Below are 21,475 nucleotides of genomic sequence, written 5' to 3'. Positions count from 1 at the left end.
CCTTGTCTCTCTAAACCCAGAAGTGGCTCAGGAACAAAAGGCACCAAGGCCCCTATTTCCCACCTGGCCAGGCTTCTGACTCAGCCTTCTTTCTGTTCTTATCTCCTTTCCAGTTCCCAGTGCCCCATCATCTGGCATCAGGGATGGAAAGGAGCCAGGGCTGGGCATTCTGGGGATCAAGCAGCTTTCAAAACCAGCTTGGTACAGCCCTTCCTGAGCGCAGCCCGCTGACAGGTCCACTCTGAGCAATCTCAGAACACAGAGGGACCCAGGCAAAGCAGGGCCTGGAGTCCCTTATCACTGGCACTTGATCTCCTTCGGGGCCACAGCCTTAAGCTCTCTGACAGAAGAAGGGTACAGAGGCCACACAAAGAGAACAAGGATGCGTGCACAGCACCTCACATTGCCCTGGGACAGCTCTGGTAGAGAGCAATCCTGTGTCTTCCCCATGAGGTCCTACGTCTTAGAGTGGATCTAACACAGGGCATCAATTGAACAGCCTGTAAGTGCAGTTCCTGGTACACAGTAGGTGTTTGATCAATATTAGTTATGTGAAAGAATGACAGGTTTAAGCCATTAGATGAGCACTAGAGCACAAAGTACCTGGAGGGAGCTACATTTCTATGGTCAATCAAAAAAATAAAGTCTTGGGATTGGAGTAGTGGAACTAAGCCTACAGACTTGAAAGGAAGTCAAGAGGGTCCCAGCAACTGGACACAAACCCAGGAACACTCAAGAGTCAAACAACAGCAGTGCGGCAAACCCAGATCAATAACTGTTATTATTTAAGAGCAGTTTCTAGTACATGGGCCCTCAGGGCACCTACCATCCCCACAAGGGCCAACTTCCTGAGATCAGAATCTGACCAGCTGACTGGCCTCACTCTGCATCCAGAAGGATGTGGAGGGGCTCACCTGGGAGGGCACGGAGACACCAGCAGAGCTGACAAATAGGCTTCACAAAAGTGCAGGGATTCCGCTGACCACAAACTACAGGTCTTCTGCTTCCTAACCTGCTAGACCACCCACCGCCCTGACCTGCTTGAGTCTCAGAGGATGCTGCAGAAGCTTGTGCTCCAGAATAGGCTGCCAGGGGCACGTACAGCCTGGCTACTCAATGTTGTCATAGACGTGGATCACGTCATTGTGGTTGCCGAGAGCCTGGATGAGATGGGCAGCCTGCTCCAGGTCAGGGTCAGCCAGCCGCACCTTTGTGTTGGGGATGAACTCTAGCATACAGGACACAGAACACAGGCCCAGGGAGTCCAGCTTCTTCCTCACTTGATGCAGTGAAGAGGCATCACAAATAAACTAGGAACAAAGGAAAGTCAGGAGGTAAGTAGCCAGGAGATAACAGGACAAAGCTGGACAGAAGTTTGCAAAACCTGAATGGAATTACTGTATCACTGGGTTTAAGTCTTCACTGGCAGAAACAGAGTTTTCAATGTTCTGAATCCTTCTCATCGTCCTCAAGAGAGTAAGCCCTATCCGGTATTCTCTTAGTAAATGTCTGTGCAATATGTGAGCTCTTTATCTCACCTGTACCCCGGGCACAGGAAAGAAGAGACTGACAGAAGCATGCCTTAACATGTCAATCAGGGGCCTCTCGGAAGTCCACCAAACACTAAGGCTTCACACTCACTTTAAAAATGTTCGTTTCCTCTTCATCTTCAGTTTCCTTGACATCCTCAGCTCCTGCTTCTATTGCCAGCTCCAGGGCACGCTCCAGATTCACAGCTTTCTTCTCTTTGTCCTCCACTCCAACCACGATCACCCCCTTTTTGTCAAAGGAGTGGCGAGCTCCTTCAGCCATCATTCCCCTAATAGGAAAGGAAATGGGCCAGAAAGAATGCCTTTAGACACTCATTCCCACCCAGCCCCTGGAGTATAAACAGACATGGAGCAGCTCTCTTCCTGAGGCAGATGCAGCTACCACTGGGCAAGGGAATAATCCAAACATAACCCCAACCTTCTATTTTCTGCCCTGTCTGGAGTTTGGAGGATGCAAAGACTTTGCTCATCAATTCCTGTGCAATTAAGATTCCATTCCTGGTTGTACATTTTAAGACCTGGACATTATACAGACAGATGGGATAATGGGACAGAGAGCTCGTTCTACACCTGATGAACAAGTCTTTTGGATCCTGCCCAGTACAGAACACATTAAGGGAGAATAAACGATCCCATTTGGATTCTGCTAAGGATGAAGTGTGTGTAAAACTTGAAACGCCACCAGGAACAACAGTACTTTCCCTGCACAGAATTGGAACCTAAAGACTCTGTACCCTTCTACTCTCCCCAGACACACACCTACCCATTCTTGTTCAGGATATGTTTGATGTCCGAGTGGCACTTGGAGCTACTGTTAGATAACGCCTCAATGAGAAGAGAAGAGCCACCAGGGCCTCGGCCCTCATACAACAAATAAATGTCCTTGGTTTTCTGCAATAAACAACATAATCACATTTTCCGGTTTCCTAGTTCCCTCCTACATGCCAGCCCAGGCACCACAGGCACCACAAAGTTGACTCCATGGGATGGGCTCCCTGGGCTGGAGCCTAGGCTGTTAAGCTTCAATTTTGTCCTCCCCTCTGAGAGGAGGCCCTTGGGACCAACTTTTGAGATAATTGGAAGTACTATCCCTTACTTGGAAGGCAGTCTGTTTCTCTTGTCCCTGAACAATCAATCTGCCATCTCCCAGCTTTGTTTTCGCCCCTCCCCAGCTGAATCCCACATCCACCCCGCCATAGCGCCTACTAAAACTCATTCTCGTACACCTTATCCCGCATGAAACCCACCTGTGCTCCTACCCCAGCGCTGCTGAGTACTGCCACGTGAAATGACACATCTGGGCCTTATCAAATAGCATAGCCTCAAAATTCAAACAATCGATCAAAAACTCTAATGACCAATCTCATCTGGATCTCCCACACTGCCTCTGCTCATTCTTTGCCCGCGCATCCGATCTTCACCACTCTCTCCATCACCCTGCCCTGCCGTCTTCCCAGGAACTCTCAACTGATGACTTCTCCCTTCCTCTTTCACAAAGGAAATTAAGGACACCAGGTGGGGGAAAATCCTCTGCCTCCACCGCCTTATCTGCACCACACCTGACAGGAGGGCAGTATGAATGACGGTTAGGCATAGGCTCTGGAGTCTGTCTGGTTCCCAGTCTGTCATTTTCTGTGTGACGTGGTCAAGTCGCCTAATCTTTCAGTGCCTCAGTTTCCATTTAAGGTTGTTCTGAGGAGTCAGTGAGGTAATGCATACAAAGTTCTTATCAAAGAAATTGGCCTGGAATAAGCACTCAATAACTGTTAGCAATTAAGATGACTACTACTTCCTCAGATCCTTCCCCCTTGTCCTAGAGAAGAGGTGTCCCCTCAGCTGGGCTTGCAGACAATTCCCACACCTAGGCTCTACATCCCAGCCCCTCCCACTATCACTATCATCTGCACCCTCTGTATTTCTACTGGCTTTTCTCCTTTAAGGCATAAATATCAGAAAAACAAACCCTTCCTCAAACTAACACCAGGGCTTTCCCCATACTGTGGCCCTTCTTTTTACCCCATCTCCTCAAAACTCAGCTCAGCAATCCTAGGCTATATAGTTCTGTACGCTGTCTATACATCCTGCTCCTGACTGTGCTCCCATAACCAATGGCCGAGAGAAGAGTCACCAGGAGACTTTGGGCTGAGTGTCAACGACATCACTACCCTTCTCTGATAATTTAAGGGGTATGTGGTGGCCTTCCAGACATGTGCCCTGTAGGGACTGTGATCAAAAACAAAGTTAAACTGAGGACACACCTCCATTTTCAGTGCTGCCTCAATTGTTGCCTTGGGCATGTGCTTGCTGCGACACACCTCTAAGATGCTGGCCAGGTTTCTATTGAACTCGGGGTTGGGGCCTCCTTCTGAGATAGAAAAGAGTAAGCAGAGACATCTCATTATGACATGAGAGAAAAAAGGGATTTCCGCCTCCTACCCCCATCAGCCAAAAGAGCGACAAGTCAGCACTTAGATCTCGGCTTGTTGAGGACACTTTATCCAGTGTTTGACTGAGATCTGGGTAAGTATTTTGGAAAAGAAGTTTTCAATTCGCTCTGAATGAAAGGCCGAGGATCGGGGTGGGCCTGGCCCAACTCTAGGAGGCAAGCAAAGCCGTGGGCATAGTGAGGGCAAGTAGCTACCACCGGGGGGTGACCGTCAAGTTCTCACCTTTAACCGCTAGGCGAATGCTCAAACTGAGCTTAGAGAAGATGCGACTCCTTTCGGTGTCCTTGGGACCCTTGATGTGCCGGACTTTGGACCACTTGTTGTGCCCGGCGAGGACTTCTGCCGTGAGGTGCAGCGTCCGGCCCTCACAGGGGCTACAGCCTGGGGACTCAGGCTGGAAGGCCGGGGGGAAGCGCGGACGAGCCACCCGGACCCCGGGGCCTCGCGCCCACAAGCACTGGGCAGCGGCCCTGCTCAAGGTGACAGGGGCCCAAGCCGCCATCGGCTCCGACCCTGGGCCAAGGTCAGCAAGAGCAGTGGCCGAGGTCAGTCCGCCGAGTCCGCCACTGAAACAAGCAGGTCCAGAGCCTGCGGCCTCCTCAACCCGTCACTGGAGAGCCAAAGGCTCAGGCCCACCCCGGGGAGCCGGAACACGAAGTACGCCGCACCTTCACCGCGGCAGCCCAACCCGGGCAGCCGGAACACGAAGTACTCCGCACCTTCCCCGCGGCAGCCGGGAGCGGGTACATTCAATCGTGTAGCACACTTCCTTTTCCCGGTCCGTTCCAAAAACGCGTCCCCACCGCCCACAAAAGCCGTTCCGTCGCGTGGTACTTGCTTTTCTGTTGCTTGCAGCTGCGCAGAGCCTGGGCGGAGGTGGGGCAACCCTGTGCTCAATCCGTCCTGGTTGCCTGGGGAACGCCGGACTTTACTTCCCACGATGATCTAGTAGAGATACATCTTAGTTATGAAACTGATTTTGCTTCAGAATGACTTCCCAACTCTAAGCAGGCCTAGAATGATAAATGTTTTGTTGTTGCAAAGAAATAGGTAGTTCAATCACTTCACTTTAAGGTAGGGAAATCGCCGCCCAGAGATGTGATTTATCCAATCATTTAGTCTCTCTGAACTTCCTCTTCGATATCTGTAAATAAGGATGCTCCTACTTGCTTTACCAACGTAAGAGGGTTGAAAAAAGCTCTTGGAGCGTTAAAGTAATAAAATCTTATGTAAATAGCAGCAGCAATCATAGTGATGAAGTCCCTAAATGCAAGAGACGCTTGCCATCCTGGAGAGGGAGGATGATCAGAAGAGTTTCCTGGAGCCTAATTCGCCTCTGCATTTTCCCTCTGCTCTCACAGAAGAGAAAACCGATGCCATTAGGAGGAGAAGGTATAGAACAAACAAAGCAGGAACTGTGAACAACTTTCCAGTGGCTCCCCAGGCTGGTGAGATTAAATCCAAAAACTTGGTGTGTTAGATAGAGAGCAGGTTAAGTTTGTGGCCTCTGGTCCGAACTGGTGGGTTCAAACCCCGGTTGTTACACTTACTTGTGTAACCTTGGGCAAGTTCCTTTACTTTCCTATATTTCAGTTTTCTTACCTGTAGAATGGCCTTGCTATGATTAAATGGGATAATGGATAAAATACACAGGCATAGGTTTTATGTTATTTTTTAGCTATTATGTAAGAACCTTCATAATCTCAGATCTACTCATTCTTCTGGTCTCATGTCCTGACACTACAGTCCAGTTGGAGGGAATTATACTCACTGTACTCTGAATACAAGTCTTTATCACCTCTTTGCCCCTATCTGCTTGGAGTGAACTTCACTGTCTCGGTGATAAAATCTTCATCGTGCTTCAAGACCCAGTTCAGCTGTCCCCTCCTTGGTTAAAGCCTTCCTAAGAGTCCTTCTTTGAGTTTTTAGCTGTAACTAATAGTGCACTTATGAATTATTAATTTATTATTTTTTATTATCGAAGCTACTTGGGCTGGGCACTCTCCTCCTTGTACTTTGCAGATTATGCAGAAACACCAGATTGCTCCTACTGCTTCTCCCAATTCTTGTATTAAGCACAAACCTGTGTCTTTGCTGTTCTACCTCACTTCTGGCTAATTTTTGTTCTTCCTTCAAGATTCAGCTCAGGCATCATTTCCCACCAGAGGAAAACATCTGCAAATTCTCCGTTTGGGTTCAGATGCTCTACTCTGTGTGTTCACATAACCCTTCATACATGTCTGTACCTTAACACTTACTTTTTTAATATCAAAATGTTTGTCTCTGCCATGATATTAAATTCTTTGAGAGCAGGACTGTACTCCTGTGCCCAGTACAGCTTTTTTTTTTAACAAAAACTTTACTGACATGTAATTTAAATATCATACAAATCACCAATTTAAAGCGTACAATGTTTTTTAGTATATTCAGATTTGTGCAGCCATCACCCAAATTTTACATTTTCATCACTCCCTAAAGAAAGTACCCATTAGCAGTTACTCCCCATTTTCCCCAGTTCCCCCAGTCCTAGGCAACCACCACTTTACTTCTGTCTCTATGGGTCTGCCTATTCTGGACATTTCATATGAATGGAATCATACAATATGTGGTTCTTTTGACTGGCTTCTTTCATTTATCATAACGTTTTCAGGGTTCATCCATGTTGTTAACTAATGTTCCATTGCATGAATATACCACGTTTTATTTATCCATTCATCAGTTGATGGACATTTGGGTTTTTTCCACCTTTTGACCATTCTGAATAATGCTGTTATGAACGTTCACATACAGGTTTTTGCGTAGACATATATTTTCATTTCTCTTGGGTATATGCCTAGGAGTGGAATTGGTGAGTCATACAGTAACTCTGTTCGATCTTTTGAGGAACTGCCAGAGTGTTTTCCAAAATGGTTGCATTGTTTACATCCCTACCAGTAGTGCATGAGGGTTCCAATTTCTCCACATCCTTGCCAAAACTTGTTATCATCTCTTTTTGACTCTAGCTGTTGTCATCCTAGTGGGTATGAAGTGGTATTTCATTGTGGTTTTGTTTGTTTGTTTTTTCTCATTGTGGTTTTGATTTCTATTTCCCAGATGACTAATGATGTTGATCATCTTTTCATGTGCTTGCTAGCTATTCATATAGAGTATTACTTTTTGTAATTTAAAAATATAGCTTAGGGGCTTCCCTGGTGGCGCAGTGGTTAAGAATCCGCCTGCCAATGCAGGGGAGAGGGGTTTGAGCCCTGGTCAGGGAAGATCCCAGATGCTGCGGAGCAACTAAGCCCACAAGCCACAACTACTGAGCCCGCGTGCCACAATTACTGAAGCCCGCGTGCCTAGAGCCCGTGCTCCATAACAAGAGAAGACACCACAATGAGAAGCCCGCGCACCGCAATGAAGAGTAGCCCCTACTCGCCACAACTAGAGAAAGCTCGCGTGCAGAAACAGACCCAACACAGCCAAAAAAAAATTATTAAAAATAATAATAATAAATAAGAATATAGCTTAACATAAATGTTACTTCAAGTAGCAAAAAGCAAATGAAGGAAATCTATAATCACAAATAAGAGTAGAGGCCAAGGGTTTCCCTGGTGGCATAGTAGTTGAGAGTCTGCCTGCCAATGCAGGGGACACGGGTTCGAGCCCTGGTTTGAGGGATCCCACATGCCGCGGAGCAACTGGGCCCGTGAGCCACAACTACTGAGCCAGTGCCTCGGGAGCCTGTGCTCCGCAACAAGAGAGGCAGCGACAGTGAGAGGCACGTGCACCGCGATGAGAAATGGCCTCGGCTCGCCGCAACTAGAGAAAGCCCTCGTACAGAAACGAAGACCCAACACAGCCAAAAATAAATAAATTAATTGAAAATAAAAAAAGAGTAGAGGCCAAAACAAAGTTTGAGATAGTCCTGGTCCAATCAGCCTAAACCCACCAGGGCAAAGCTGTAGTCCAACAATGTCAGTCTATCAACTCACTGCAACAAGGCAAACTGCACACCAGAGGGATGGTGGAGTGTCTCACTAAAGGAAAAGATCTCTATTATATAATTATGGGAATGAGTGGAGGTTAGGTGAAATTTCAATGAAACAGGGTTTGATATACTCAAAGGAATACAGAGTTATATGAAAAGAGAGTCAACATCAGCTCTGGACTGCAAAGTAGACCCAAGGTTAAGTTTCCTTGAAAACTACAATGTTAAATGTGGAAAGTTGTGTTCAGAAAGCCCTGAAGTTCTACACCTGGGTTGGAAATCAAGGCTGCTTTTCTGTCAAAGCAACTTAGATTCTCCAAGCAAGACTGTAAGGCTTCATTCTCACTGGACATAATTTCAAACAGCAAACTTCCCGACAGTCTATGATTTTATTTTATTTATTTATTTATTTTTGGCCACACCACGTGGCACGCAGGATCTTAGTTCCTCGACCAGGGATTGAACCCTGCAGTGGAAGCATGGACTCATCGCTGGACCACCAGGGAATTCCCAGTCTGATTTTAGAGAACAGTTTCTTAGTGAATTTTTAAAAGCCACCCAGAGAAGGGAATTATTATCTGATAAGTTGCAGTGTGTGCTTGGGAGAAATATTGTTTCCTGTTAACTTTGCACCTGGTTTTATCTGTGTCTGTTTATCTGTGATGAATGGCAGGGCAGATTTTTACTTTCTCAGTCTGAGCTAATATTCATGTCTCAAAATGAATTCACAGGTGACTGAACCATCCCTAGAGACCTGGCTGTCAAGATCATTGAAAAAAAAAATTTTTTTTTGGCTGCTTTGGGTCTTTGTTGCTGCACGCAGGTTTTCTCTAGTTGCTGTGAGCAGGGGCTACTCTTCGTTGCAGTGTGTGGGCTTCTCATTGCAGTGGCTTCTCTTGTTGCAGAGCACGGGTTCTAGAGCACAGGCTCAGTAGTTGTGGCACAGGGGCTTAGTTGCTTCACGGCATGTGGGATCTTCCGGAACCAGGGCTTGAACCCATGTCCCCTGAATTGGCAGGCAGATTCTCAACCACTGTACCACCAGGGAAGTCCCTGAAATTTTTAACTTACAATGAACCTTGGATTCTAAAGACTGGCTGAAGGCATCATTCTACTAGGTTTGAACAGGTGTCGTCTAGTACTAACGGCTCTCAATGAATAGAACCACACTCATTACTATTCCAGATACTCTTGCTAATTTGATGGTATGGTGGAGACATTACTTTATTTCCTCTTCCTAGGCACACAGGAAAAATATATTCCTTGCAGTTAGGTTGAATGACGTGACTAAAGTGGAAGGCACTTACTAAATACTGGCTCACTGAACCAATCAAAATGTCTTTCTTCTTTTCCTTTGAAATGGCTCAACAAGAGCACAGACTGAAAATAAAAATAAACAGAGGGAGTATTCATCTAGGACTAACAGCATTTGAATAGCAGTGGGATAAAACTCCTCCATCCTATCACATTGGGGCACAGGCTCGGGAAACCAGCTTGGACTTGGAAATTCTAGTCAGCCATCAGAGCCTGATGTCCTCACCCAGGGGACGTGGGAGTTATCATTTCTTGGTCAGCCTTCACAGCCAACAGATTACTGAATCCTGATTAGCCTGTCCCTTAAATCTCTTCGGTTGTGCCCTGCCCTCTCCTTCCCTGCTGCTCCTGCCTTAGTGAGGCTTTTGCTTTTTCTTATTTTGACTATTTTAATAGGTGAGGTGACTCCTTGTCTCACCCCCACTCAGAGGCATGTTCTTCACTGCCTCCTAAAATGCAGAACTGAGCATGACTTCCCTCTGTGTAAATTTTCCAAAGTCTCGTACAGGAGGAAGGTCTAAACTTTCTACAAAGCACAAGACCACCTGCTCCTGCTCTCCTCTCTAGACCCACTTCCCACCACTCCCCACACAAAACCCCACATCACCTTACCATTCTCTGAATAGAGCCATATTCTTCTTGCCTCTACAGATTTATGCATGGATGTTCTCTCTGCCTTAAATATCTTTCTTTACTCCCAGAAGACTCCAACTCAGCCTTCAAAACCCAGTTCATAACTACAAAGCTACAGTAATCAAGATAGTATGGTACTGGCACTAAAACAGAAATATAGATCAATGGAACAGGATAGAAAGCCCAGAGATAAACCCACGCACATATGGTCACCTTATTTTTGATACAGGAGACAAGAATATACAATGGAGAAAAGACAGCCTCTTCAATAAGTGGTGCTGGGAAAACTGGACAGCTCCATGTAAAAGAATGAAATTAGAACACTCCCTAACACCATACACAAAAATAAACTCAAAATGGATTAAAGACCTAAATGTAAGGCCAGACCCTATAAAATTCTTTAGAGGAAAACATAGGCAGAACACTCTATGACATAAATCACAGCAAGATCCTTTTTGACCCACCTCCTAGAGCAAGCGAAATAAAAACAAAAATAAAAAAATGGGACCTAATGAAACTTAAAAGCTGTTGCACAGCAAAGGAAACCATAAACAAGACGAAAAGACAACCCTCAGAATGGGAGAAAATATTTGCAAACAAAGCAACCGACAAAGGATTAATCTCCAAAATATGCAAGCAGCTCATGCAGCTTAATATCCAAAAACAAACAACCCAATCCAAAAATGGGCAGAAGACCTAATAGACATTTCTCCAAAGAAGATATACAGAGTGCCAACAAACACATGAAAGGATGCTCAACATCACTAATCATTAGAGAAATGCAAATCAAAACTACAATGAGGTTATCACCTCACACCAGTCAGAATGGCCATCATCAAAAAATCTACAAACAATAAATGCTGGAGAGGGTGTGGAGAAAAGGGAACCCTCTTGCACTGTTGGTGGGAATGTAAATTGATACAGCCACTATGGAGAACAGTATGGAGGTTCCTTAAAAAACTAAAAATAGAACTACCATACGACCCAGCAATCCCACTACTGGGCATATACCCTGAGAAAACCATAATTCAAAAAGAGTCATGTACCACAATGTTCATTGCAGCACTACTTACAATAGCCAGGACATGGAAGCAACCTAAGTGTCCGTCAACAGGTGAATGGATAAAGAAGATGTGGCACATATATACAATGGAATATTACTCAGCCATAAAAAGAAAGAAATTGAGTTATTTGTAGTGAGGTGGATGGACCTAGAGTCTGTCATACAGAGTGAAGTAAGTCAGAAAGAGAAAAACAAATAGCGTATGCTAACACATATATATGGAACCTAAAAAAGAAAAAAAAAATGGTTCTGAAGAACCTAGGGGCAGGACAGGAATAAAGACGGAGATGTAGAGAATGGACTTGAGGACACAGGGAGGGGGAAGGGTAAGCTGGGACGAAGTGAGAGAGTGGGGTGGATGTATATACACTACCAAATGTAAAATAGATAGCTAGTGGGAAGCAGCCGCATAGCACAGGGAGATCAGCTCGGTGCTTTGTGACGACCTAGAGGCGTGGGATAGGGAGGGAGGGTGGGAGGGAGACGCAAGAGGGAGGAGATATGGGGATATATGTATATGTATAGCTGATTCACTTTGTTATACAGCAGCAACTAACACACCATTGTAAAGCAATTATACTCCAATAAAAATGTTAAAAAAACAACCACCAAAATAAACCATTCAAGCATCCTTCGTCTTGTGAAGTTTTCCCTGACCCTCTCTGGCTCCCACCCAGACACAGGTGATCACTTTCTCCTCAGGGCCACCAGAGAACCTGAACACACCCATCACTGCACAACACTGCCAGTGTTTCTTTATGGAGATGTCTCTTCTCGTTGACTGTGAGCGACCTGAGGGTCATGGCCCCCAGCAGACAGTAGGTGGTCTGTATTTTGTTAAAGGTGATGAATTAGGCCATCAGATAGTGTGATGGGCTGGGCTGGAGGTCTAATCCCCCAGCCAGTGTGTCTGGAACATGACCACAGTGGCAGAATGGGAAGAACTGAATTCATCACAAGAAGAAATTCAGTCAATCTATACATGTTCAAGTTTTATTACAAAGTATGATGGGCAGAAAATACGGTACTTCTTATACAGGAGGCTGAACAGAATGAAAGGGTGAAAATTAGGTTTAATATATTCAGAAAGCAAGAAATAAAATCAGAGATAACACTCCACTTTCAGGTGCCTTTGGCTCACTGAACCAATCAAAATGTCTTTACCATCATGGTTTCACAGCACAGTGTTAAAAAATTTTTTACAAGCCCTGTGTATAATCAATCCTGTGAAAATGTTTTTTTAAAAAAATGGTTACAGTACAGTTCTGCAAGGGGCAGCTTCCTCTCCACCTGACCATGGGATGCCACAAAACCTATAATGTAGAGGAAAAGTTTAAATATATAACAGGAAATTAAGTTCAGACACACTAGGCTAAAGGGGACAGAAATGGACTGGCTAGCGCTTAACACTTCAGAGAACAAGGAATCTCCATTTTCTCTACATAGAGATTTGTACAATCATGCTACAAATTCACGCTCGGGGGAGGAAGGATGGAAAGTCACTGAAAGAGGGGTCATCAAATACACAGGAACCATATCAAATGATCCATATTCGACTCAAGCAAGTCAAAGCTTCAGCTCCACGAGTTTCATAACACACTGTATTACCACAATCAACCCAAGGTGAGAACATTCTTTCAAATAGCAGGTATCACAAGTTCTTATTCACTGGGTTTTCCCAAAGGCCAGTACTTGTAAGTTTTCCAGCTCTTACACAGACTGCCAGTATCCTCCTTCCTCTTGAGTTTATACTTTGATTAGCTTATCTGTTTCTGGCTTGATACACCAGTCCAAGCCTCTTGGAAAGGCACCTGCATGTTTCTACACTTAAAAAATCACATCTAGGAAGTAGCCTGAGAGGAGCTGGCCCATCCCATGTGGTCACACATTTAACTCTGACCACTAGCAGCAATGACAACGGTGGGAAAAGAGGACGAGGCTCTGCAACACTGAGTAGCTGGCCCAGCCAGTGCAGGGATGGCAGTTCTTGGAGAGCCTGGCCCAGGGTTCACAGTGACTGCTCAGCTCAGCTTTCCTCCCAGGGAAAACCCAACTTCAGTGCCAAGCTGACCCTCCCTCCTCATCCTGGAGCACAGACAGGAAAGGGAAGAGGCTGCTTTGGGGCTTCTACTTTACTGGTCTCCCTTCTCCCAAGTCAGGCAGTCAAAGGAGCTGGGGACAGTGGAGGGAAGTTACTAGGCTGGCCTCCCGTGGTTGGCAGACCCTGCAGCTCCTACATACCTTACAGCCTAGGAATTCAAGGCCCAGGTTGCAGCAGGGAGGAAGTTCTACAGTGGAGAGGCAGTGGGAAGGTAAAGAGGAAGAGAAAAGACAAAAGGGAGGGGGGGAAGTCAGCATGACTGTTTACAACCTCTGCTTCTTCTCTCTACAAACCTACAACCAAGAAGAGCCATTGTCTGGAATGATCGAGGGACTCCCACTCCTGCAAGTTTCTACCACCAAACGACACTAGGGCTGAACTGCAGCAGGAAGGGGTCCCCCTGTCCCCCTGTCCCCAGTTACCCCACATCACAGGCACCTGATGAACAGTCCAGGAAGGCTGACACAGGCCGAGAGCACAGTCTCACTCCACAGCCACATGACGGTCTGAATGCTTCCCCAGCTCAGACCTTTACTGCCCTCTAATATTTTCTCCTTTGCTACCACTGCTTTTCCCCCACATCCTAAATCTCCTCCTAAAATTTCAGACACACCTGCCATCAAAAACTCATCGGAGTCTTAATGTTTTCTGTTTCTTAACCAGTTCTCTGAGAGCCGATCCTGGTTCTGATAAGAAATTCTCACCTGGCTATCAAGTTTCTTCCCTCTTCAAGTCCTCATCTTTCAGCCTGGCTCCTCCCTGGAAAGAGAGGCTTCTGACTCTCCTGAGTGTAAACAACTCGAACTCTTGAGGGACCTGGATCCACTCACCAGCTCTCTGATGGGGAACCTGAGGCCTCATCTATTCAGCAGCCCCCTCCCCTCAGAGCAGACAAGGAAAACAAAGGCGGCTGCGGCTCTGGGGGCCAGAAGCATGTCAAAGGGCCACAGCCCAGAGAGCCAGAGCCCAGAGGTGCTGCCGCAGCCTTTCCAGTGCAGTCCCGGCAGTGGCTCTTCTCATGTTCAAGGAGTGCAGAGACAGAGCCTCCCAACCTATTCTCGCTGGCTGGCAATCTGAGAACCTAAACACATTAAACAAACACTTGCTTTTGAAACTACAACAGATCTCTGCTTCCTGTGGCGTGGCTGACTAAGAGGCTTTCTAAAGCCTGAGACTACAGAAATCCCCTCCTCAGCCATGAGGCCATCTGGCCCATGGCATAAAGGGAGAGTGAGGGAGCCGGGACTTCAAAATCCCAGCATGCCAGCTACTGTGTGTCTGTGTCTGCTTGGGGGGACTGGGGAGTCTCACCTGGGCCCAAGTGGGATGTTGAAAGGAAGAGGACCAGACCACACTGCAGGGCCTAAGGAGGGTGACAGGGCTGGGAGTCTGCAGGGCAAGGAAAAAAAACATTCAAAGTTGTTGTTTTCCACAGTAAATAGCAACTTTATCCAAATATATCCTTATTCTTATTAACAAATTTTTTTTCTCCAGATTATTTTCAAGTTAGAGTGGATAAATCTTCTCAGCACTCAGACCACAAAAGTGGAGATCAGGAAAGGAATCTTAACCGAGAGCTCAGTGTAGTTAAGCCCTGCCCCAGCAGGACCAGCTCCCTCTACCACTAGACCTTCATTTCAGACCCTTTTCCACAGGAAGGAACTGACAGCCTCCTAGAGCAAGTGACACTCAATTTATACTTGCTACCCTTGAGGGAAGGACCCTGGAACCATCAAACACAATAACAAGCAGAGGAGTGTTCTGACCAAGAACTGTTCGCTTTACATCTCCAAATGATGCAGTGCAAATCTGGTGGTAAGTGCAGGAGAGATGACCTCAAGCAGACGGCCAGCCAAAGAGCCTCAAAATCAGAACAATGTATAAAGGGAGAAGGGGAAATACCCTGACTAAAAAGAAGAGCCTTTTTCTTTGGGCCAAGCCCCCGTGTATTAAAGCAAAGAGCTATGACTTTGGGGATACAAATACATCTGCTTCTGAAAAGTAGGACTCAACCAAGAGAGTTTAAGTGTGCAGAGGACAAAGCTAACTGCTTTGTTTCTCAAAAGCAGATGAGAACTGGACAAAACCATTGGCCTCAAGGTCTGCTTCTCTCCTGCTCTCGGATGCTCAACTCAGAGGGTCTCAGAAACCTTCCGGCACTTGGCAGAGCGTGGCAAACTCCCCCTGCCACCCCGCGCCGACTCTGAGCACGTCCCCAACTCTGCCTGCCCAAGGATTCACCTACCACCGGAATCACACACAGGCCCCCTCCACGGAACTCGCTCATATAACGGACACAGACACCCACAGCCTACAATCCAGTACTGCTCAGAACCTAAGCTGGGGTCAGGGTGGCTGACAGGGGTTTGTGGAGTTCTGAACTGGCTGACCCTGGGTCTCTGAAGCTTTTCTTGCTCTCTATATAACTGATGGCCTGGGATCACCACAGCCTATTGGTCCACCCTTTGCAAGAGCTGACAGTCTCCCACACTCTAAAGGAGATCCTGCTCAGGCTAGATGCTCAGACTGTGCACCTGTCAAGCAGGGCTCTCTCACCTCAGAGCACTCTATCCAAAGAGTGGCCAATATACTGCCACTCACAGTAAACTGAACAGAGATACTGAAGTTCACCTTATACTTCATTCTTGCCTATCATTCAAGACATGAAAGAGACGGGCCGGGGGCTTATATCTGGAGGGAAAAACAGACTCTCAAACTAGGTACTGGAAACATGCTCTAAGCTCAGCTTTCCTGCCACTGTTCCCCTCAGTCAGGCGCCCCAATCAGCCTGGCTAGCTCAGAGCTAACACGTGCCCAAGAGGTCCTGGGGGGCTGGACAGGGGTACTTCCGGGAGTTAACAGAAGGAGTCCCATGTCTGTTTCGGAGCTCAGAATGCCCTTGAGAAGAGCCAGGCTGAGCAAAGGTGTGAGAGCTGGCTGACTTCAGAGCACCGAGGCGGTTTGGGACTCCAGGTCAGGTATGTTCCGCTCAGGCAGTGATTCAAGAAGGCAAACTGCTCATGGGGTCAAGGACCTGGGGCCAGACCCAGGCAGGGAGGGAAGAGAGGAAGGTGCTAACAGGGAGGGCTATGAGACAAAGGAAGAGACCAGGGAGTAAAATTCTTTTCGTAAAAAAATTAGCCTGATAGATAAAAAATATACAAAGTTGAAGTTTGTTAAAGACATTGATAACAGGAGGAAAGACAACTTTGAACTGGCGTTTGTTCCCACCTAAGTGCTCACATGGACACGGACACAGATTGCTGCCTCGGGCAGCAGCAGACAGAGACGTCTGGGACAGATGAATACAAACAGAGCCGGTGCCCACAGTGCTCATTAACACAACGGCTGACAAACAAATATACAGAAATTTTTAATTGAGGAACCAAAGGACATGAGGAAAGGAGAGAAAATCTTAAAACTCAGCCTTGGGCTGAGGAGGCGCCACACGGCACTGAGTCCGGCCCAGAGAGCAGTGGGGCGACTGGCCGGGAACTCCTAGAGCAGCTTCTAGGAACAGTGGGTGCAAAGCAATGAAAGACGTACTGGCCACCGGAAACATGTTTCTTCTTACTTTGGGGGTGGGACAGAGGCGGGAAACACACAAGCCCCTGCCTCGTGGGCACGGCGCCACCGACACTACACTCTGAGTATCTCCAGGCAGTTGTTGTAGCAGATGGCAATCCAGTCGGGCTGAGTCGACGCCCACTGCACGTTGTTGATCTCTCCCTCGGCTGTGTAGGCCAGGATAGGGTCCTCGATGGCCCGAGGCATTTGCTGGATGTCCCAGATGAGGGCCTGATGGTCATCCGCTATGGACACAGAGAGCAAGCGAGCAAGGTCACAACTCAGGCAGTGAGGACCATGACCCCTGCATCTGAGCGGGGATCGCAGTTTACAAAGCATTCATTCACCAAAACCCCAGTGAGGGAGGTTTTACTGCAAGCCGCCATTTTATAAATGAGGAAATGTTAAGGCACATGCCCCAAACCACAGAGCTATGCAGCAGTGAGTGGCAGAGCCCGGACGCAAAGCAAGGCCGCTGCCTCTGACCCATTCACCACAGCAGAGCTGGGATGGCGGAAGGGACTTGGATGGGCACCTCATCTCATCTGGGGCAGGCATCAGGAAAGGAAGAAGGGATGGGATAAAAACGATCCCCAAACATGTCATTTTCAGCCACTTAAAGTACTTGAGTGATTAAAGATCCCTCTCTGACGATTCAATTATTTAATGGGATTCTTTTCCCTCCATCTTATGGACATTTATACATCAATGAGGTGTTATACAGATAATGAGATACAGTGTTGTGGGGACATGTGCCCAAGAAAAGGGCCCTGGGAAATACCAGAAAGAAGGAAAGCACCTTAAAAAGACAGATAAGCACATGAAAAGTGCCTGGAAAGACATATATCAAAATGAGACCAGTGGTACCATTAGGACCGCAAGGTAATGAGTTATGTTTACTTTTCTCTAGTTCCTAAGTGATGTGTGATGTGGTGGTCATGTTACTTTTACGATCAAAATAATAAGTTCTTAATTTAAGAGAGGAAAAAAAGGGCAATGACCTTCCACACCACAGTGTCCCCTAGTCCCATCACCCATCCCGACGTGAAAGCCTGTCTCTCTCCTGAATAAACTAAACCCTCAGAGGCCGCACAACCTGGGCATGGGTGAGAGACACCCTTCCCAGGACTATCTGCATCAAGAGATCTGGGAAGTCGTTTTAAACACTCGGCACCTCTAAAGCAGTAAGTGCCTTTTCCTCAACCTCAACTGAGCACGCTCTTCAGCACCAGCTCCTGCCACTGGAAGGACACAGGGTGGGTGCGGCACCCAGGGCAGCAGCAGGTCTGCAAAGGCGGCCACTGGGAGCCGAAGGTGGGCTTCTGCTGGGTGGGCTGATACTGTTCTCCTTTCTTTCTTTTTGCTCCTCCTGCCCTTCCCTAGCCACACTCCTGGGAAAAAGCGGGCAAGAGTGAAGAAGTCAGGCCACAACATGAGGCATGCAGGACGGCGTTGGGCCTCAACTGCTCCACAAGGAGACAGAGAGGCATGAGCAGAGGGCCCCAAACAGGAAGAGCTTCATGCCTTTCGAACTCATGCTAAAATGGCAGAAACCCACCAAACTACATCGCTCCTCTGGCACCATAATGAACAAGGAAATGAGGATGCCACTGATTTGTGAGGAGGGGAAAAGTATGTTAGGAGGAAATCCAAGGCTCTGAAAAAGATAAGGAGCACAGCATTATGGGGCTAGAGTGGAATCCTGTCTGTAAAACAAAGGGACAGGTATTCATATGGGAGGGATGTGTACACATGGATCCACCTAAAAGGGTCTGGAAGGAGACATACCGACCGTCGTGAGTGGTGCCACCTAAACAAAGTGGGGCTGAAGTAGAAATGGGAAAGGAAGCAGAGAAGATGACGTTCACCTTCCTTTTTTTTACATCTCTGTATTGTTGAATTTTTAATAGCAGGCATTGTTTCTAGAATACAAGCACACTGACGGCCAGCGTATTTTTAAGGGGTACTCTTTTGGGTCTGGCAAATGGAGAGATGGGAACTACACGTCACACACCACGGACCCGGGCAGGCTGTGCAGGCCCTTCCATGCACCCAGAACTCAGGGCAGGGGGCATGTGCTTTTGGTATCTCCCAGGCGACAGGCCCAAAGAGCCAGTTACATCCAAGAGAGACTGCGCCCTCCTTCATGCTCCTGGATGAGTCCTCTGTGCCGACCTAGATTTCAGAGGCGCACAGTAGTTGGTACAAGCCTATAACGGGTACACGATGTAAGTAGTATACAGATGCTCTGACATCACTGAGGGTACAAAATCATCTGGAAATCCGGACTGCTTCAATTTCACAAGCATAGGGAGGCTCTCAATGGAGTTACTCTGTGTAAACCTCTCAAACTATCCTTGGAATACAGTAAGGATTACAATTCTAAGGAGACAAGAGGAAGATCTCCTTACCGCTCCCTCCCCATCGCCCCCTGCCAGTAATTACCTGCAGTACAGATGTGGCAGGATGAATGTGGGGCCCAAGCAATGCCATTGACACATGCTCGGTGGTTGTTTAACCTGGCGACAGGCGTGCAGGGAACTCGAACGTCCAGAATCACTACCTGCAGAAATAACAAGGAAGAGGCCCAGAAACTTCAGGGTGTGACAGAAAAAAACAAGACACTACACAAGAGAGAGAAAAAAAATTTGTTTAACTTGTTCATTTGTAGATTTAAAGACTCTTAGAGACAGAGGGTCTCGGCACAGCTAGTTTCTAGTCTGTGTCATAAGCAGCTCAGGGCCTTTAGGTTGCAGGGGAGAAGGCAGAGCAAGTAACATGAATTTGAATAATCCACCAAGTCCTATTAGGTGCATGTGCTAAGGACTCTGTGCGTGCTCAGCTGGGCAGCATGGAAGCCCTCTCCCCAACCCCTGCAGCAAAAGTTGAAAGGTAAGCAGCCCAAGGTACTGGTTTCATCAAAATAAAATTCATCACTGCATCATCTCCACCCACGGTCTACTGCTTTTATCAAATAACAGGCTACAGAGTTGCCACTTCCACATCTGTTCACTAAGGCTGGCAGAATCTGTCCAGACTACAGAGGGGAAAACTGCCTGTTTCTTTACTCGGCACCATAAGCACAGCAGATTTGGTTTACTCTTTAGATACTGCTTTTCTTGGCTCCGACTCCAACTCTCCAAGTAGTAAAAGTTCTTAACTCACAGCCCTTGTTCTAGATCAGGTTTTCTCAGTTTCAGCACTCCTGACATTTCGGGTCGGATAATTCTGTGCTGTGAGGAGTGGTCCTGTGCACCACAGGACGTGCAGCAGCATCCCTGGCCCCCACCCACTAGACACCAGTAGCACTGCCCCTCCCCCTCCCACCCCGAAGGTCTCCAGATATTTCCAAAAATCCTCTGAGGAGACAATGGCGACCAGTTGCAAACCATTCTTCCAGATACAGTAAGTACGCAGAGCCGGAGCTGAGTGGCAGGGCCTATGTTAGCCTCAAGCGGGGCTCTCACCTCCATTCCGTCCATGGCCATGGTGGCCAGGTAGTTGGGGTCCTGCTTGTTCCAGCAGAGGCGAAGCAGTGGGTGATGCTGTGGGTCTTCATAAATGATGGTGCTGTGCTCTAGATGACGGAGGTCAAACATCCGCACCGAGCCATCAGCACCCACAGAGGCAAACATGTCCCTGCCGCCTCCGGCCCGGCTAAATGCAATATCATAGACCTGTTGGTGAATAAGAAGCGTCAGTCGGATTCAGCTCTGTTACCACCCTTTCCTGTAACAGGGAAATCTGCTATCCCTAGTTCATCCAAACCCTTGTTCATGACCCAGAAGGAGGTAAACAAAGCCAAACAGCGCCTGTGAGGACTGGGACCTGAGAGTGCTAACATCAGTGACTTTCCAAAGAGTGAAGGTCATTCTGCTCTGGAAACTGGCTGGCTTCTTCTCACTTCCTGCTTTCCAAGGATTCTTCCGCCACCTCCCGTGATAAAACAAACAGCACATACCCTGCTGACCAGCAGAGCACAAGTAGCTCGGAGCAAGTATTCTGTAGGCTTGGACAGGCTCAGTGAAGCGAGAGCCAGTGGCTGTCTCCTGCCACCCTGTTACAAGATGGAGACATTTGTTTCCTGGGCCTTCGTGGTTTCATTTGTGTGTGATCAGAGGCAAATCCATGAGCACATTAAGGCCAAGATCATCGATTTGCTGGGTGGAAGCAGCCACGGTTCTGCTGAGAAACCTGGACCTGAGATTCATTTGCGAGAAAGAAGTAACAGAGTTTTGAATCTTGGGAGGCTCAGGTGTTCCTATACTTACGGAGAGGCTTAATACCGCTCTCTTGTCCTAGGACACGCTATCTCTTCTCCTAGTTGGTTTGTACTCATAAGTGAATCAATTTAGGTTTTGAATCATTGTTTTCTGCACTTATTACTTGCTACAAACATTGCACTCTGCTAATGTCTATGAGAAAACAGAGGCAGAGAGCAACAGAGAGCCAGACAAGCGGAGAGAGAGAATCTGAAAAAGGAAAACAAAATGCCAAACAAAACCTATCTTCTGGGGCCAAGGGCAAAGACAGCTGACTTCTGGGGAGACATGCGTGGAATCCCTCACTCAGGACCGTGACTCCAGCCTTCTGGAGGTTCTACCTGCTAAGGGACACTGGCAAACAAGCATCTGTTTCTATTCAACCTCGTAACTTCCTTTTCCTCTGGCTGACTATGAAGAAATTACACTTCTCTTTCTGTAGTAGGAATTAGGAGTGGTTCAATGGGGCACTGGGCTGGTCATCACAAGGAGGCCTGACAGATCAAGGCTCTGTCCAACACCGACCAGCTACCTTAGGGCTGGGCTGTGTTTATCCATATGTGCACCC

At 47.3% G+C, this 21,475-nt stretch overlaps 3 protein-coding genes across 6 annotated transcripts in view; all 3 read right to left on the bottom strand.

Moving 5' to 3' along the window:
* Window positions 1-1,778, bottom strand: part of MAP3K3 (mitogen-activated protein kinase kinase kinase 3) — a 71,670-nt gene extending 69,892 nt beyond the window's left edge. Inside the window, exon 1 of one of the 2 annotated variants that reach the window (XM_033846826.2) lies at window positions 1,642-1,778. The gene's annotated coding sequence lies outside the window, so the exon portion shown is untranslated. Of the gene's footprint in view, window positions 1-1,208; window positions 1,311-1,641 lie in introns of those variants that run through there. The other variant, XM_033846827.1, reaches the window with a different exon arrangement.
* Window positions 763-14,467, bottom strand: TACO1 (translational activator of cytochrome c oxidase I). Its single transcript, XM_019944317.3, has 6 exons — window positions 14,390-14,467; window positions 4,220-4,942; window positions 3,809-3,915; window positions 2,314-2,441; window positions 1,642-1,819; window positions 763-1,310 (listed from the first exon to the last, which is right to left on the bottom strand). The coding sequence occupies exons 2-6, from the start codon at window positions 4,497-4,499 to the stop codon at window positions 1,110-1,112; spliced, it is 894 nt and encodes a 297-aa protein (XP_019799876.1). The 5' UTR covers window positions 4,500-4,942; window positions 14,390-14,467; the 3' UTR covers window positions 763-1,109.
* The window catches only part of DCAF7 (DDB1 and CUL4 associated factor 7), a 26,729-nt gene continuing 17,197 nt past the window's right edge, over window positions 11,944-21,475 (bottom strand). For 2 of the 3 annotated variants that reach the window (XM_019944315.3, XM_019944316.3), the window contains 3 exons: window positions 20,113-20,322; window positions 19,091-19,208; window positions 11,944-16,890 (listed from right to left, as the gene is read on the bottom strand). In XM_019944315.3, coding sequence (XP_019799874.1) covers window positions 16,718-16,890; window positions 19,091-19,208; window positions 20,113-20,322 — 501 coding nt within the window. In that variant the 3' untranslated portion in view covers window positions 11,944-16,717. The remainder of the gene's footprint in view (window positions 16,891-19,090; window positions 19,209-20,112; window positions 20,323-21,475) is intronic. The other variant, XR_012328752.1, reaches the window with a different exon arrangement.

The sequence above is a fragment of the Tursiops truncatus genome, chromosome 20 (assembly GCF_011762595.2).
Source record: "Tursiops truncatus isolate mTurTru1 chromosome 20, mTurTru1.mat.Y, whole genome shotgun sequence".
Lineage (NCBI taxonomy): Eukaryota > Metazoa > Chordata > Mammalia > Artiodactyla > Delphinidae > Tursiops > Tursiops truncatus.
This window is presented reverse-complemented; position numbering and strand designations above follow the sequence as displayed.